This window comes from Emys orbicularis, chromosome 16 (genome assembly GCF_028017835.1).
Source record: "Emys orbicularis isolate rEmyOrb1 chromosome 16, rEmyOrb1.hap1, whole genome shotgun sequence".
Lineage (NCBI taxonomy): Eukaryota > Metazoa > Chordata > Testudines > Emydidae > Emys > Emys orbicularis.
In genome coordinates, this window is record NC_088698.1 from 8,880,389 (window position 1) to 8,899,495 (window position 19,107).

Below are 19,107 nucleotides of genomic sequence, written 5' to 3' on the forward strand. Positions count from 1 at the left end.
TCCTGGGTTAGTGTTTTTGTTGTGTGGTTGCTGGTGAGTATAACATGGCTACCACTCTGAAACCTGTCACAATATTTTATATCTCACTGCTGTCACATTCCTAATCAGTCATTGTCAGCTTGGCTTTAGAGGGGTGATGCTGACATCAGAGTTATCTTTAGCCTATAAATGTGAAAATATAATTGTGAACATGAATTTATGTTTAATCTTTAATGTGACCTACCTCCTCTCTTCCCACTAGAATTTTAAAAGGGCATGTTGTCACAAAAGTAGGGCAAAATAAATGCATTGATTTGGATGACAATTGGGCCTTGATAATTACCTGATCTGATATTTATTTCATGTCTGTCTGCTTTTAGGTGAGCAGGACATGGAAAGTACTTGCAGAAGATGAAGTGCTTTGGTACAAATTGTGCCAACAGGAAGGGTACCTGCCTGATGCCAGCATCTCTGATTGTTCCGGCTGGAAACTTGCCCTTCAAGACTGCCGTGCCAAAGAGCGCACTTTAAGAACCAATTGGAAGGTAAAATGAAAGGCGTTTTAATAATAGTACTCCGTGATGACCATGTAGAACGCTATAACACAGCTCAAACCAGTCATTCTACTGCTAGTGAAATGTGAGCCTCTTATTGCAGTCTTTTTTGCCAATAAGAAGGTGAAGGCAGCGCAGGGTTTAATGAGCCCTCCTCTCAGATGTTGGTGGCTTGCTTGCCTGTCTTGCTTTCACTTTGAAAATGTGCTCTGACGCTGGACCATAGCTCCTATGCCCTCTATTCATGTAATCACCACTTAAAGCCCTGGTCCTTCAGTCTTTGCTCTTAGGAAGAGTCCCCACTGGAATCAGTCTGTGCATGTGGTTCTGTAACCTTCATCCCATCCCAATTTACCTCTTAATTTGATGAGTGAGAGATGCTTTTAGTCTGTAGCAGTCTACAACTGTCTCTTGCATAGTACAGCAGTGTCATTCTTCTTCTTAAGAGAATACATGGGGAAGTAGAGACTCTGAAACGTATAGGAGATGAGCAGATACTGGATGGCTGTTCTTTCCTCTGACCTCCACTCCAATGGGCAGTGTAACCCATACAAAAGTATTAGGAAGGCCTGGGCTTCTAGGAGAATCTGGTGTTAGATGGACCTATTACAAAAACAGTGTGTCCCTGTATTTCTGTGCAGAACCGCGTCGGTGCTGTGAGCCAGCTGCAGTATGAGTTGGGTAAAGTTTTGTGTGATGTGCATTCTTGTGATGGAGTTGCCATTGCTGGGTAAGTATGAAATTGTTTAATGTTTGTATAGTCTTCCTCATTGTGAGCTCTTGCGTGCTGTATCTTGACTAATTCACGAGCAAATCCAGACTGACATAATAGGGAGAAGTTACGTTTTCCAGCAGGAGCTCTTTTCCAGTTGAGATCTACTGTCACCAAGACGAAAGACTGTTGTAATTCTCTACTGCAAGTCCTCTTAGAAGTGACACTTACATTTAAAAAGTTGACAGTTAAAAATTTCCCACCTGAAGGAGTTTGCAATCTGAGATGGGTAAGACTGACTAAGGCTTTGCTTTTGCTGTTTTTGTGTGTGTTTGTTTGTAGCTCCAATATAAATACATAGTGTAGATGAGTTGCACTGATGTAAAAAGAACAGGAGTACTTGTGGCACCTTAGAGACTAACAAATTTATTTGAGCATAAGCTTTCATGGGCTACAGCCCACTTCTTCGGATGCTGTAGCCCACGCAAGCTTATGCTCAAATAAATTTGTTAGTCTCTAAGGTGCCACAAGTACTCCTGTTCTTTTTGCGGATACAGACTAACACGGCTGCTACTCTGAAACTGATGTAAAAAGTTACTTAGGGGTAAGCTGCACCAAAAGTCACTTTTTACATCAGCGCAGCTTTCCGTGTGTGTGTGTGTGTGTGTGTGTGTGTGTGTGTGTGTGACTTTTTACACCAGTGCATCTACATTAGTGCAGCTACACCATTGCTAAAAACAACAACCCTAAAATACCCCAGGTTCTCCCCCCGCCCTTCCCCCCCCCCCCCCCACACACACACAACAGTGTTGGCAAGCTCAGATATGAGGCAGTGTGGGACCACAAGCGAAGGAAGAGAGTGGAAGGAGATTACACATGCGCATAGGGTCTGAAAGATTCCTGGGTTTTAAGGAGAGACAATAAGTGTAGGAGACTTTTACTTGCAGCGGGGTGCATGATAGTCAATAATAATTAAAAAAAAAAAAAAAGTACCCAATATTGAGAGAAGGAAATAAAGAAAGGAGAGACGGTTGGGAGGAGTGTTGGGAACAAGATAGATTTAGTTAAATCAAACTAATGAAACCAGTGCGATCCCCTAATGCAGATACACTAGGGTGACTTTTCTAGTATAGATAAGGCATAAGAGACAGATTTAAGGATGCGTAAGGCCTTGAAGGTGAGAACAAATGTTTAGTTGGACGTAGTAAAAAACGGTCAATGGATTCAAGGGAGAATGATGTAATGTAAGTGGTGAGAAAGGAAGATAACTGCAGCTGTGATTTTTTGAATAAATTGCAGTGGAGAGAGTTGTGAATGAAGTGGGAGGCCAGAGAGGAAGGGGTCACGGTGACTAAGATATGGACAAGGCTTTCAGTAATGAGGGTAGAAACAAACTGACTGAAATTAAAAGAATGGACTGGCATCTTAATATTCAACAGGAAGAAGCAACATGATTTAGCAGGAGCTGGGATGTTGAGGGAGGAAAGGACTTACCTTCCTTGTTTATTATTGTTGTGCCTATTTTGAAATAGTCACTGCAATACTTAGATACATTGAAAGGTTGTCTAGTTTCATTGTAATTTCTGTATATACCTTTGCATCTTCTGATTAAATACAACTATTTATATTGCAGTAGCACCTGGAATGTGTAAAGTGCAGAACAGACCTATATGAAAATAGTACTGCAGTTTTTGTTACTTCCCCAAAACAACTCTTCCTGAATTACAGGAGAGATTCCTGTGTTTCCTACAGGAAAGAGTATTCCAGCGGGACTATTTTTCTTTACTTCTGGATGCACTTCATGTTATGATGTGACTTGATTTAAGATGCAGACCTAAAGACTTAGTTTTCAGGAATTTCATTAATATTTGATTCTTCCATCTTTATTGGCACCCCTGTTTATTTCTGCTATGATTATTCATCTGTACAGTACTCTGAAAGTGTTTCTGATTCTTAGAACATCCCAGACTTGCTGGTGAGATTACCCTGACTATCCCAATGGATGTATGATTTTAAATTTACACTTGTTATATTTCACAGGTTTCGTAATTATTGTCCCTTTAGAAGAAGTCACACTAGTAAATAGAAATGATGTCGTAGGAATAGTTAGAGGACACCATCAAACTGTCTTAGTCCCGTAGCACATCAGCGTATGATGTTTTATGGCAACACTTCATGTTAATGGTACATTTATGTGCGGTGGGACTAGAGAAAACTGCCTATAAAAATGACACCCCACATGCCAAATACTTCAACTGGTTATAATAAAGGTTGCTCCAGATCAGCTGAGTATGGAGGACTCTTACAAGCTTCCCATGCAAGATGAATTGTATGGCTGTGCGTGTGAGCTGAGATCTAAATCATAAGGCAATGAGTGGAAAGGGGATGTTACGCGAACGCTTATCAGGTCCCTCTTCTGCTTGGGGTTGTCTGTCTTTTCATGGATTTAAAGCCCTCCCCACTCCAGTTTCTATTTGTATGTTCCCTTTTGTAGCCTATTCCTTTTCTTAAACTTCCTTCGTTTTTCTTCTTTTCTCAACTTAGTAATTTTTATTTAATGTCATGATGTCTGTTTCTTTGCAGTTACTTCAACGGTTGTGAGTCTGTCAGTAGCAAAGTAGCTGTGCTCCTATTAGCAGGCCCAATATATTTTGTGATCCCACAGTTGCAGAATTTGCTGTGAACCCACTGCTTGCTGTGCTACTGTGTTCCAAAGTTTATGCTTTGTTGTTGTTGTTTGTTTTTACATGCCTGTTTGAAAGGTTTTCTTCACAACCATAAGCAATAGAAACTGAGTGTAAACTGATGTAGTTACAGCCTCTGCAAACAACCTGTTTACTACTTGCACTTCACTCTTATTTGGAATGTAACCTACCAGAGAACATCGCTTTAAATCAGGGGTGGGCAAACTTTTTGGCCCGAGGGCCACATCGGGGTTGCGCAACTGTATGGAGGGCTGGGACAGCCTGGCCTCAGCCCCCTCCCACTTCCCGCCCCCTGACTGCCCCCCTAAGAACTCCCAACCAACCCCCCCCCCCCCGCTCCTTGTCCCCTGACTGCCCTCTGCCGGGACCCCCGCCCCATCCAACCTCCCTGCTCCCTGTCCCCTGACTGCCCCGACCCCTATCCACACCCCCACCCCCTGACAGCCCCCTGGGATTCCCACCCCCTATCCAACCGCCCTCTGCTCCTTGTCCCCTGACCGCCCCCCACGGGACCCCACCCCCATCCAACCCCCCCTGCTCCCTGTCCCCTGACTGCCCGACCCCTATCCACAGCCCCCCCCCGGGACTCCCACCCCCTATCCAACCACCCTCTGCTCCTCGTCCCCTGACCACCCCCTGCCCCAACTGCCCCCCGGGATCCCTGTCCCCTGACTGCCCTCCTGACCCCTATCCACATCCCCACCCCTTGACAGGCTCCCTGGGACTCCCACTCCCAACCCTCCCTGTTCCCCATCCCCTGACCACCACCCCCAGAACCTCCGCCCCATCCAACCGCTCCCCTCCTCCCTGACTGCCCCCCAGCACCTCCCACTCCCTTACCCAACCCCCCCGCTCCCTGCCCCCTTACCAGCAGCAGGAGCTCACAGCCGCGACACCCGGCCAGAGCCAGCTGCACTCCCCATGCTGCCCAGCGGGACCGGCGGGCCAGAGCGCGGCCCATGCGGTGGCATGGCTGCGGGGGAGGGGCCGGGGGCTAGATGCTCAGGGGCCGGACAGGACGGTCACGCGGGCCGGGTGTGGCCCGCGGGCCATAGTTTGCTTTAAATCGCCACGCACACAACTGTATTCCAGATATCTAATACCATTTTCCAAAAGAGAAGATGCATCTGGCATTCTACCAATGACATTCAAGACCTGATTCTTTCAAGATAGCACAAAATTTCATACCATCCCAGATCTGCCCAGCTGTTTTTAAGAATTGTTGTTGTTTAAATGAGACTACTGGTACTGCTTTCACAACTTGTAATCATGTTTGCCATTTATGCGGTGTCTTCAGCTTCAAGTGTGTGGCATTTTTTCCCCAAGTATCTTGCCTTTTGTGCTCTCCTGCTCTTTTAAAGCAGAGGGTCTGTGGAGCCTACAGTTCCCAGTTCCTTCTGTCTGAGTTTTAAGAAGTTTTATTTCAGAAGGTCTTTGGCCTGGTATATTGATATTTTCAGATTTTGTTTTTCTTTTTTAATAGCAGTGTTTCTATTTAAATGTTTAGACAGACAAGGTGGGTGAGGTAGTCTTTATTGGACCATCTTCTGCTCATGGAAGAGACAAGCTTTCAAGCTTAGACACCATCGTCTTCAGTAATAGTAGGAATAAAAACAAGACAGATCTACAGAAAAGTAGCTGAAACTTACAAGTTGCTAACTATATAAGTAAATAACTTACCATCCTCACATGATGAACAGAAGTACCTAAATATGCAGCTTTAATTGAAATAGGTGGTTCTTGGATTCCAAACATTAAAAAACCTCAAAAAACTTTATAGTATTGTGGCTAATGGCGTCACATCTTTCAGATTTATAAGTCATAAAACTATAATGAATCCAGTGATCAATATTTAGCTGTTGCATCCTAGTAGTAAATGTGTAATTTAATAGCTGAGGTTAACAAAAGTCAATTTACTTCTGGGTGTAAATATCAGTAATCTTTTACATTTAGTGATCGTGTCTCCAGCCCTGCAAACACTTATGCTTAGATTTACACATGTGAATTGAATGGGACTCCTCATGTCCCTAAGGTTCAGCATGTGAGTGTCCACAAGATTGTGACATTAAAGATTATTTTTATAATCTTAAAGCTAATTTTGTTATTAGTGGCATTTGAATCAATATTTTATTGCTTTGAAAACAGTGGCACTTGGTGTGCTAAATGTTATAGCGTCATTTTGTGGCTCAGCATCACCCCTCTGGAAGAAATAAATATAAACTCTAGATGCTTTACTGTACTTTCTCTTGCATGGCAGAAACATGGAATAGTACATCTTTCATTTGCCATAGAGGGTTTTTTAATTTGTCTGAAAAGGAATCTGAAAAAGCTATAGACCGCCAATTCTAAGAGGGTGACTTACCACTATTACCCTGAATTGTGTTTTGCGAACTTTATTGTTAACCTACCTAAACTAGTTCAGGAGTATGCAGTCATTTTGAGCCAAGTAGGTTGAGACATTGTCTTCCTGCTTCCTGTAAGGAAGCAAAACATGAACAGATTGGAACTCACTCTTGTATAGGGAAACCTGTAATTTGTCTCCCTGCCTTCCACATTCTCTCCGTCCTGCTGCCAATACCTAAACCAGAAGATGGCAGAATATCAAGGATTGATTTAGCGCAGCTTGAGCTGTGGGTTGAAGGAGGCTGCTAAGATTTCTTCTTTCTAAAAGAACCTTGCATTTATGGCTTTGACATCAGATAATTCAGTCTGGCCTGTGTGTGGAGCATCTTGTGTTTATCATTAAAATTTTATCTAGTGGTTACGATGCTTGTTTTCTGGGTCAGACCTTGAATTCCTTTTCATTTGAGACAGTGATGTTTGTGGTTACCTCACTCCCAATCAATGTTGTATAGACCAGCCTTTCTACAGTTACTCGTCTCAAAGGATCCACTTAAAGAGACGCCGGCCTTTCAGCCACCCCCAGTGTCTCTCTTGAACATAATTGGAGTTTTTGTTAAAATGTAAAGGTCAAAACTGACCTAAGCAGTAGCTTATCTGTATATGTGTAACTTATAAATTGGCATGGAAAATGTGTTTCACAATTTCTGAATACGTTAGTTTTCAATATATGTTTGACTGTTATGCAGTAAATATCTGTAGCACACCTGAGTTCTACAGCATTTCTTTCCTCCATCATTACAGTATTCTAAAAATATCCATCACAATCATCTAAGCTAATGTATACCTGCACAGTAATCTCTGCATTAATCTCCTTTGCTAGTATTGCTATACCCTCTTTGACATTGTAGTCAGTTGTTAATCACTCCATTTTGCTAGCACAATGAATCCCTGAAGCACAAAAAGTCAAAGCCCTACTTGACAAGTTATTTGGAGTTCATTAGACTGTGGGCTGTTTCTAGGTAAAGGATCCTGCCACTATCACAGAGCACTGCTCTGGTAGTACAACAGCAGTTGTTTTATTGCTGCCTGATAGGCTATATGTGGGATGCTTAGGTGCAGGCATCCTTGAACTGTGTTGCAGGCTCCTTTCAACTTTTACATTTACGTTAATACTCACTTTGCTGTGGTGTCTGCCTCCCCTGTCTTTCCCCGCAAAAAAAAAAAAAACCCCACCAACAAAGAAAACTCCCTGATCTTCCTCTTACTAAGGATTTTTTTTCTCTCTGTGCAGCCTGACACCATGTGTCTGTGGAAATAGTACTTTCTTTGCCATTGCATTTACTGCTGTTGTACATATTTTTGAAAACTCTACAGAACACTCTTCCAACAACTGGGAAGTGAAGAGATGAGGCCTCTGATGTTTAAATTTCTTTGTGTTGGAGAAGGGGTTGTAGAAATGTTTTATCTTGTGAGGGTTACACATACTTGTGTGTGGAGAGTTAAAGACATTACTTCACGTTGCGTGTCACAAAGTTTAACCAGGAGCGTGAGGCATGGAGTCCCTGCATTACATGCAGCACAGGCTGGGTTAGTGTCCAAACGCCACCCAACATCCTGGAGTCGTTCTTTATTTTTAGTTATGAGCAACAAACATAAATCTTAGCCTGAGCTGGTTATTTCTAGGGTTTGTTCCTGCAGGACATCTTGTCTCACCTCCTAGCTTGTTTGTTGCATTAAAGATGCTCTCTTTTTATCCTATCTGCTCTGCTCTAATTTTTGGTTTTGCTGGAAGGTTCAATAGATGCCTCTCAGAATGCATATTGGTAGCTTGTCGCACCTGAACTGAAGGGGCAGATATGTTTGAAAACATAACAAAGATGTTTCTCCAAAATACTTAGTCATTACATTTGAATACACATTAACAAACAAAAGTTTTAAACTCACTAAAATCCCGCCTCCTTTTAATTGCTCAACTTTCACTCTCTATTCTTGTGATGTCACCATTTCAGTAATTCTTTTTCAGGTGGGGCAGGGTCTGAATGCAAACCCCCCCCCCCCCCCAAAAAAAACCAAACAAACAAAAACATAAAGGAGACATTTAATAGACCAAAAAAACTTTCATGTCTTTAGGAACAGGAGTACTTATGGCACCTTAGAGATTAACAAATTTATTAGAGCATAAGCTTTCGTGGGCTACAGCCCACTTCTTCGGATGCATATAGAATGGAACATATATTGAGGAGATATAAGGTGCCACAAGGACTCCTGTTCTTTTTGCGGATACAGACTAACACGGCTGCTACTCTGAAACCTTTCACGTCTTTGTCACTAATTATAAAGAAACAAAAATGGCCCAAGCTTAATATTGTTTCCTTTTGCGGGTCACCTTTCAGAGGGTTGAAAACAAATGACATCACAAGTGCAGATAGGATTACAAAACGTGTGAGAGAGTTCAGGTTACAGGTGTATTCACTTCACTGCCACCTAGTGAAAAAGAGGCTTTCAGGTGAAACTGGCAGGAGAAACCTGAGACTGGCTCTTTGTAGAAGCTCCCACTCACTCCATTTTGCCTGACCATTAAGCTGCTGCTTTACCCAAAGCTTTTATCAGATTCCAAGGAGAGCATGGCTGTTTTGAACAGCTGTGATGTCTAATATTCCCAAATCTGCAACAGTTTACTTCATTTTGTAAAGCACAATTTTCTCCTGGGGCTAGATTAGTTTGTCCTTGCTTTAAAATTATGTTTAATAAAAGAAGCAAATTCATGTATTTCATTTTAAAGTTATAATAACCTTATACCTTCTGGGCTGTTACACATATAGCCTTTTCAATTAGCACTTTCTCCTCTGACATCAGCAAGATATGCAAATTTTAACACACTAGGTAAGAACACATTACTTCATATCTTCTTAAACCGAGCTATCATGTCTCTCTTGTCCCCAACTGAAGTCTGAGCAATTACTGTATGTTTCTTACATTGTATTTTTGTCCCCTTTTGAAACTATTATGCAGAAGTACCAACAGCCCTGCTTAGTGATACTGTGGCAGTGAGGTAAATACCAGCTATGGTTTCAGTGGCTGTGTGGCAGTCCAGCACTATTAATTAAATTGGTTGTCAGGGTACTTTCTTATTCATACCAAGCAAAGATTATACTGCAGTAGAAAACTCACATGCTACAGAAGCCTACTACCTCATTAAAAAAAAATCCTGTTTCTCCTTGGATTTAAAGGAGGAATTATAATCAAATTTTAGAATCAAATTTGCTGTAAAATATTTTTTAAGGGCAGGTTGCTGGCTTTGAACAAGAAATGTCCTGGATGCTATTTAATACTTCTGTTTGTTCCAACTGCCTTGGAATAGGAGCTGCGTGCACTTAATAAATTGATTGAAAAGTTGTTTAATAGTAGCTTTTGTAAATATTTCTGCATGCTCTTTTGAAATGCTATTTTGTTACATCCAGTACAGATTCTCAACAAAAGAACTCTGTGCCTTCTCCAACAGCATGTCATCGGGTGCTATTAATCCCTGTTTTCTAGGGATTGGAGCAAAGTGATGCCCACAATTAATTTGCTGGGTACAAAGTCGCACACACTCTGACGCCAAAATGGTCCGCACTTACCATTTGGCCATACACCGAGACATCTGTCTTGAATAATAAGCCACTCAAAATTAAGTGTGGGATGGAATTGTGGACATTAAAAATGAAAAAGATAATTCAACTTACTCTTTTACCAGTTGCAGGGTTTGCTCCATGCGCTGTTCACCTCCCATCCCCAAGTTTATCTAGCGTTCTTTTAAGTGATGGGACTTACACCATTCCCCTTTCCTGATATTCAGTTTAAGTTTCCTTTTCTTATTTTCATCCTATTCTAGTTATACTCTCTTGTGCCTTCCTAAATAATTCCTTCCCATCCCTGGTGTTTACATCCTTTAAATATCTGTAGACCATTTTTGCATCTCCTTCCTCTTAGTTATCATTTAGCCAAGCTGTTTGTCTGTCTCTCTCTCTCTCTCTCTCTCTGTAGGTATATATGTAATAAACTATGTTTACAGTGGCAAAATCAGTATCCAAAAGTAACTGCTAGTAGAGAAAGCTGGAGCATAGGTAAGGATTGGGCATTGTTATCCCTCTGTCATCTAACCTTACTCTGCGCAGGGTCAGAAGACACTGGTACACAGACCCAAGCTATGCCTAAGCTACAGCTTCCACTGTTTCTGATAGCAGTGAAGATTTCATGGTTTTAACTGTCTAAATATAGACAAGGCCATAGAATGTTTAATCACTGTGTGTGTGTGTGTGTGTGTGTTGCTTTTTGATGGACTCCTAACTTGTCATAATTTTGATGAGGTATTTGGAACTGAGTATATAATCTGTCACCTTATTATATGGGCCTTGTGGAAGGTAATTGTCTTTAGCAGATTGGGCAAGCACTTTAGTCTGTGTATGCCTAATTTATCTATCTGTAAAATGGGTATAACAGCACTGCCCTACATCGTGGGTCTTGAGGATAAATACATTAAAGACTACGAGGCACTCATCTACTACAATATTGGTGCCATATAAATAGCTAAGAAGACATAGAGCAATTTAAGTGAGCAAGGCTGGGGATTTTGTGGACTGGATTTGCATGTTTAATGGAGTCTTGTTCTCAAAAAGAAATCCCTCCCCCCAACCAAAACCGCCTCCACAAAAAACCAAATGCTATGACAGAAGCCACAGAAGCTTCATTAACTTCACGAAGGACTGGTTTAATTACTGTTAGTAGAATAAAGATGAAAGATTTGAGATGTTCAGTGCAGCACGACAATACAAAGTGCTCATTATTATTTAACTTGCTTATCAACAGGCACCTGTTTAAACTCGGTGCTATGACTGGTGGATCATTACTTGAGCAAAATTCCCACTGACTTCAGTAAGAGTTGTGACTTAATAAGGATTTCATAATCAGATCTTTTGAGTATTAACAGATGGTCACTGACTGCCTGAAACAAAGTTGTTGGGGTTGTTTTGTTTTGTTTTGTTGATCACCACAGGTATCTGGAAACAGAACAGACTTTGCCTTCTGGAAATTAAACCTAACTGTGAGGCAATTTTTCCTCCCTTTTTTCTTGCTACATATTCTTTAGAGGAATTATGAGAATAGTAAATTGATTTGTGAGCCTGCTTATCAGAGTTCTGTGGTGTTAAACCATTCAAGGGTAGCTGGTTGCTGTGGAATGATGTACTTGGGGTAGCTCAAATCGAGGATCTATACCAGTATCCTAGAGAAACAGAAAACAAGTGATGGCCTATATGACCTATTTGTTTGGAGTGAAAATCTGTCCTGCCAGCACTGAGAACATTAAGAAGGAAACAGTTTGCCTGCACTGTTGCCATGGCCTGAATGAATAAATTCACTACTGTTTTGAAAATGCTTCTGGTAACAGTTATTCTTTTGTGTATTTGTTAGCTTATGTATTAGTTGCAGTTGTACTTTGCACAAACACTAATTAGACAGCCATCAACACTGAGGGCCAAAGGCTTACTAACAATGCAACTGTGATAGCAGTGTCTTAATTGCTTGAAGGTAATTGTCATTAGGCAACCATAAAGACATCTGGGGCTCTGGAGAGAGATCAGTCTTCCTCCCCCTTCCCCAAATTTGTTCTGGCTCTTGCTATCCAATATAGTTAAGCTTTTTCAGATCTGATTTTGTTTTTGTCCAGTTTCCCAGTTTTTGCCCTTATGAAATTCTCTGCTTCTTCAGTTCCACTTCATTGGAATGGTGTCCAACTCCCACACCTCCACTTCCTTCCACATGTGCTGCATTTCAGTGCCCACTGCTGAGTAAGCATGGAATACCAGCTGAAGCAGGGGTTTTTTTTCTAACCACCTGTCTTCCACTTTCACCACTGTAAAAGAGAAAAAGGAAACTATTGCTTACCTTCTTGTAAAGTTGCTGCCAGTAAAAAGCAGTTAAATTATTGTTTTCTTAAGTAAGCAGATGGGGGGGGGGACACCCTCATTCGTATGGTGTGCATTCAACTTTGACTGTAACACTTTTTGTCTTGGGCTAGTAAGTTAGGCCTAGAGTTTTAAAGGTATTTAGGCTTTGCTGCACTGATCGTCTCAATGCCTAACTGATTTAGGAACCTAAATCCCATTTTCAAAAGAGATTAAATGGAATTTAAACTTCTGAGTGCTTGACTCTTTCATGACAATGAGATTTAGGCTCCTTAATTAGTTAAGCATTACAGTGCTGATCACAGCAATTCCTAAATACCTTTACAAATCTGAGCCTTAACTTCTCTGCCTCTGTTTCCCCATCTATAAAATATGGATGATACCCCTTATCTGCCTCAAAGGGGTGTTTCAAGGATTAATTAATGTTTTGTAAAGTATTTGGATGTAAAGAACATGTTAAATGGCACATGTTCACTGTTAGATTAAAAATAGGTTTAGTTAACACAAGCAAATCAAGCTAGGGTGGTTCTTATATGGTAACTTCCTTGGAGGTGTATTACAGACTGCTTTTCAGAATTATGTAATAGCAGTACCAAACATAATATCAGAATAAATAATATAGTTATGGAAGGTTATGTTCACTATATTCTACAATAAGGAGAAGTAGTAGGAGAAAGGCATTAACACATTCAAAGGGAGAAAAGATTGGTTTTTTAGAGGTATTAAGTGATGAGGTAGGAAAGGGCTCTTCTGGTTAGCAGGAGTTTCAAAAGCAAAGGCTGTATCACCACCATTGGCAAAGTAGTAGACCGGGACACAGGAAGTGGGTGCTTGTTGAGTGCTAGGTGTGGCTGGGAATTAGCTAGAGGAAAGGTCCTTAGAAGTTTCAACAAGACCACAGAGAGTGAATAAAGTATTTGTGATCTGGAACTGGATCTTGAAATGCATTGTGATGTTCAAGGATGGGGAGCAAATACAGAATGTTCTGCCACTCTTTAACATAGGATGCCTTGTAGAATAAACTATTTTCAATGGAGTAGGTGTTTAAATGTCTCTGTTTCATGGAAAGTGAGTATGAATTTGCTACTGAATTCAACAAAACAGCAAGGGTAAAATAGAAAACAGGTGAATGATACCCATACCATAGAAAATAGCACCTATTTATTGCTCTATTAAAAATAAATTAGATTTTTTTCCTGGCATAAAGAAGTCCAGATGAGCTTTAATTGTCATCCTTGTTGGCAATCTCAGCAGAGAAGCCAACGTGTGAATGGGCTTAAGACTTTCTGTACCTAGTCTGTGTCTAAAGGACTTCATTTTGTGGTGCTCTCTGTTTAGCATAAATCATCAAGAAAATTTGCATTAGAACCCTAAAAATTATTGGGGGGGGGGGGAAGAATCTTTAATTATAGCATTCCTATCATCTAGGAGCAGATTATTTACTGTGCAGTTTACTGTTTTGCTGAGCTAACCTATGGTAGGCGAAACAGCCACATGAACATCAGAGGGGTAGCCGTGTTAATCTGAATCTGTAAAAAGCAACAGAGGATCCTGTGGCACCTTTAAGACTAACAGAAGTATTGGGAGCATAAGCTTTCGTGGGTAAGCATAACCTCACTTCTTCAGATGCAAGTCACTTGCATCTGAAGAAGTGAGGTTCTTACCCACGAAAGCTTATGCTCCCAATACTTCTGTTAGTCTTAAAGGTGCCACAGGACCCTCTGTTGCTTTCCACATGAACATGAAACTTTGCCTTGTGCAACAAATCCCTTGATGTAAAAATGAATTGCTTTAAGTAGAAAAGCTGCTTTTCTTTTCTTCTAATACTTGAACAATGTTTATGGAGCTAACATTGAGACTGTATTGTCCTTTAGAATAGCATTAAAGGAAAATTGTTTTAAAAACTCCTTTTCACACTGGAATCTCTGCAGTTTCACTGTTAAGGAATCCAACACCAATCAGCTATTTTTATTCTCTCGTATGTGGTAGCATGTTTTAAGTCCCAGAGTGCTTATCTTGCAGGCTGTGTAGAGAAGTTCGGCATAGTGCTTATAGGAATATCAAATTCTGGTTTTTTTTTTCCTCCTCTGATTTTGCTTAAACCTTCAGCCTCCCACTCCAGTCTCCTGCACTTTCTCTTTACATTCACACATCTGAATAAGTGCCAACCAGTATGCATTTGTGAGGGAGAGATGCTACTGTTTTTCCTTCTGTTAAGCATGGAGGTAAATATTCTGCTGCTCAGTGCTGTCAGCTCTAGCAATATGTGGTATCTCTTAAAGCTCCAGCTCCTGGAGTAATGTGATTACAGGAGAATCATACCTTTCATTTAAAAAATAAGATACGTTTTTAACCCTCATGTTTGGGAGGTGAGGGAGGCTTGGAAACATGAATCCCTAGTGCTCAGACAATAGAAGGGAAATTAAAGACAATGAAGACTTCATTACTTTTCAGATCTCATGATTTGGGGGTCCTGACTTATAATTTTTTAATGCTTGGGGCTGTGAATACTGGCTGCTGCCTGCTTCTCTCATGCAATGGATGAAGATTTACACACAACTCCAGTGCCTCTTTCTGAGGAGTTAGGATTCTGCTGCTGAAAGAAAAACACTGTAGCATCTGTCGTTTGCTGCTTCTGAGTGGGGAAATTCCATTAGCAGGAGTTTCTGTTAGGAGGCATAGGCCAATTATTCTGGGTGCCTTGATTTTTGGGTGCCCAACTCGAGGCCTGTTGTGCATGATTACATTCAGGGATGCTGAGCACCCACAACTCCAGTTCAAGACCATGAGAGCTGCAGATTCTCAGTACCTCTGAAAATCCAGCCCAAGGTGACTCGATTTGGACACTTAAGATCAGTGGACAATTTTGAAAGCTTTGGCCTTGGTGTCTTGGGTCATGGAGACAAGAGAGTCATTTTACCACCCCTCCACCTCCATTCATGGATTTGCTGTCTTCATATCTTCAAGGGGTATCTACTGGAGACGTTCCCCCGCACACATAGTCTGTCTTGGTCATTTGGCTTCAAGTCTTCTGGCAGAAATGGGGGCAGTGGCTCAAGGAGAGGGTGTGTGTAGGGGTGCTGCCAGTTTTTCTCTGGTGGTGGGAGAAAGCTGCTTGAGCCATGATCTCGGTGGAGACCATGTGGGAGAGGAAGAGAAGCATTTGCTTTCTGTTGATTTATATCCAATCACTTGAGTTGTGTGGAACTAGAACAATTTCCAGAAAAAGGAAAAGCCATCACTTGGTCAGTGCCATAGCCCCAAATGGTCTGTCTGATTAAGCTAGAACTTTCAAAAATATTATATTCTGGGCGGGGACTCTTAATGTTACTTACAAATTAATAATAGTAGAAAAATATTTTTTACAATAGCACATAGTGGCTTAAATTGAGATGGGTGCCCCATTCTGCTTGGTGCTGTACAAACACATAATAAGTCATAGTTTCTGTCCCGAAGAGCTCATAATCTGTACAGACAGGGTGGGAGAAGGGAAACTATATTAACCCCATTTTGCACTGAGAGATTAAATGAGTTGCCCAAGTTCACGCAGTAAATCTGTGGCACAGCTGGGAATTCCCCAGATCTCACGAGTCTTAGGCCATGTCTACACTTACAAGCTTACAGTGGCACAGCTGTACTGTTGCAGCTGTGCTACTGTAAGAGCATTTGTGTAGCCGCGTTATGCCGACGGGAGAGCGCTCTCCCATCAACATAATCAAACCAGCTCAACAAGGGGTGGTAGCTATGTTAGCGGGAGACGCTGTCCCGTTGACATAGCACTGTGCACACAGGCACTTATGCTGGCAAAATTTATGTTGCTCGGTGTGTTTTTTTTTTTTCTTTTTTTCTTTTTCACACCCCGGAGATACAAAAGATTTGCTGACATAAGTGCTAGTGTAGACCTGTCCAGTGCCTTAACCACAAGACCATCCTTCCTCTCATTTATCAGTAGTAGTAGTAGTATTTATGTTTCTTAATTATATAGCAGGAAAAGTGTGTCATGCACTTTATAAACAAGGAGAAGCCAAGTCCTCTGCCCTGAAGAGCTTTCAATCTAATGAAAAATTTTATTCTAAAAGAAACTCCTCTGCAAAAAATTAGGGTGGATGTCAAAATTGATGAGAAAGGGGATTGTCTTTTATTTGTAAAACACTATCTGCATCTAAATAAACTTTTTAGAGCTTTCACTGTTGCAGTCCTACTGTGATTCCATATTTAACACTAAAATGCACCGTTCCTTTATTTTTTCCATTCCAGTTTGATACTGTTCTTTGACCAGTAGTAAGGGAGCTGGTGTGTGGGATAGTCCTCTTACATCCTTTCTGCAGACTGTTCCATTCTGCATACAGCATCCATTACTCTCTTCCTCCACACCCCCAGTTTTATGGTTAGTGCCTTAGAACACACCCTATAAAGTCAGGTTCTGTGCCACTCTCAGTTTTGTGGCCTTAATGCATCTATTAGGTATGGCCGGTGTAATCTGAGAGGCCTGTTTGGTTTTTCTGTATTCTTAAATGGAGTAAAACTAGAGATTGGCACGTGTTTCAGCAAGAGAGCTTTCCATGAGAAGGCAGCACTGCCTGGATTCTAAAGGCAGGACTTAATTGTATGAACAAATCAATTAGCCTTCAGGGACTTTACTTGGGCAACTTTGATGCATGGATGAGGCATTGGAAAGCTTGTGCCTACAAAAAGCATTAGTTTTCAGTGTCAGTCCTTTGTGTGTATAAAAATACTGCTGTTGATTAAAAATTTCTGTACATGGCCTTTGCAGTGAAGGCAGGACTTAAGGACAAAAGAGGGTTGATTCATAAGCTACAATACAGGTTTTGCCATTTATAGTGTGATATAATGAGCACTGATTCATTTGTTTCCCCCCCCCCCTGTGCTCATCTCCCTTTACACCCCTTCTAGAAAGTTAATGTATGTTGTTGCCATATTTCTATAACTACAATGGGGATAACTTTAATAGATTTATTTCTAGACTGTTTGAAAGTTGTAATGGACCTGATTCTGTATTGAACAGTGGTGTAAATTAGGAATAACTCCATTGAAATCAGTGGAATTATGCCAGCATAAAACCAGAGAAAGTGAGAGGAGAATCAGACTCAGTATCTAAGTTGTCTTAGTGATGTTGCCATGCAGTGGACTTAAACAGAATGAGTCCCATTGCTGTGGGGTTTGGTTATAAGGCTCTTTTTGTTTCTTCTCTCCTACTCCCATCTCTCTTTCCCCAAATCTTTTCAAATATTTTTGGAATGAATAACATCCTGCTCTTCCAGATATACATCGGGAGATGTGAGGTTGTGGGACACCCGCACCTGGGACTACACGGCCCCCATCCTGGAACCAGTGCATGGCTCTGCTGATCCTGGACCCCAGCCACATGTCTCCTTTGTGAGGATAAACAGCTCTCTGGCTGTAGCGGCTTATGAGGATGGTAAGTAACCACAACTCCCCTCCCTATTTTTTTTTTTTTTTTTTAACAAAAGCTTTACAAAAATGAAGCAGCTGTGCTCAGCTTTTTGTGTGCCTATAATCCTCTGTATACACACACGCTTGCACACACGCTTGCTTTTATGTGAAAAAGTTGGCCAATAACCATAAATGCATTAGGAGGCATTGGAACATAGCACCCATTAAAACTGATGTGTAATTCCTACTGGAACTGCTGCACAGGGTTTGAATGCCAGGCGGAGATCCAACCAAGCCGTCTTAAGCAAATAAATTGTTTGCTGTAAAATATTCTTTCTGCAGCCTTGTTTTTCTTAGAGCACCCTGAGGCATGTTTATGGGAATATGGCTAAACTTTCAGTGCCTGGTTAATCAGAATTCTGCATCTTCACTCTTAATTCCCTGGATAGAATATACATAGGGTATATGTAAAGAACATTTCCTTTACTGATACCGTAATTTTCACTGATGTTGGGTTACAATATGTGGCTAAGAAGGAAAGTTTCTTTTTGTAAGCAATACCAGTTGCTTATTTTATCATGTACACTTACTTGTAAAATAAAACAAAAATTGCCTAATAGTGTGTTTAATGGGAATATATAATCTTAACAATCTATTCCTATTTAGGATATATCAGATGTGTGTGAGTGATATGGAGTTGAGGCAAAGAGTGACTAGACCAAAGACACATGGTGGCAGGTCATGAAAAAAAGAAGGCTCGGATAAGGTGGATTCAAGTAATTGGGATTCTGCCGTAGGAGTATTCCAAGCAAAGCTAACCACCATTGTATCCTCCATTCTCCATGTAACTTGTGATGTGATTTGACATCAAAAAGACCTATTCCTCTCATCTTGTCAGAACCAAAACCTGTTAAAGTTACAGAGCTCTGTGGTATTAGTGCTGATTTTGATGCACTGTAATGTCACCAGCTGGCAGATGGGAACAAAAACGAAGTATGACAGCCAAATCAAATCTATATATTTATTTTTAATTTTTTTTTAAGAACAAACAAGCAAAACCTCTGATAGAAACAAAGTATTTTGATTATAGTATTTGTTGCAGTGTGAACTCTGTCATTGTTTATTGTCACCAGAAACTGTTAATGGAATATTTCCTCACAGCAGCCATTCTGTTGTGATTAACATCTATAAATTGAGCTTGGTCATTTAAGTCACTGGATATTATAGCATAAGGTGGTTTGATCTCTGGCTTTCTATCCAGTTTGTGCAAGCAGTGAAGAGAGCAGAGTTCTCTGGTTTTATATTAGTTTGTGTTTTAGTCTTTCCAGTGACTAAAAGTCTAATTATCTGCTTGTCTCATGGTCGTTGTGTTGAACTGAGTGTTACAATGAGAGAATAAGTTACTGTCATGAGTAAACCTGTATGTCTTAACTCTGCTGGGCATATTGCTTAAT

At 40.9% G+C, this 19,107-nt stretch overlaps 1 protein-coding gene across 1 annotated transcript in view; it reads left to right on the plus strand.

The window, feature by feature from the left end:
- Nucleotides 1–19,107, plus strand: part of FBXW8 (F-box and WD repeat domain containing 8) — a 71,344-nt gene that overhangs the window by 18,949 nt on the left and 33,288 nt on the right. The window contains exons 5-7 of the mRNA XM_065417962.1: nucleotides 360–524; nucleotides 1,175–1,263; nucleotides 17,521–17,678. Coding sequence (XP_065274034.1) covers nucleotides 360–524; nucleotides 1,175–1,263; nucleotides 17,521–17,678 — 412 coding nt within the window. The remainder of the gene's footprint in view (nucleotides 1–359; nucleotides 525–1,174; nucleotides 1,264–17,520; nucleotides 17,679–19,107) is intronic.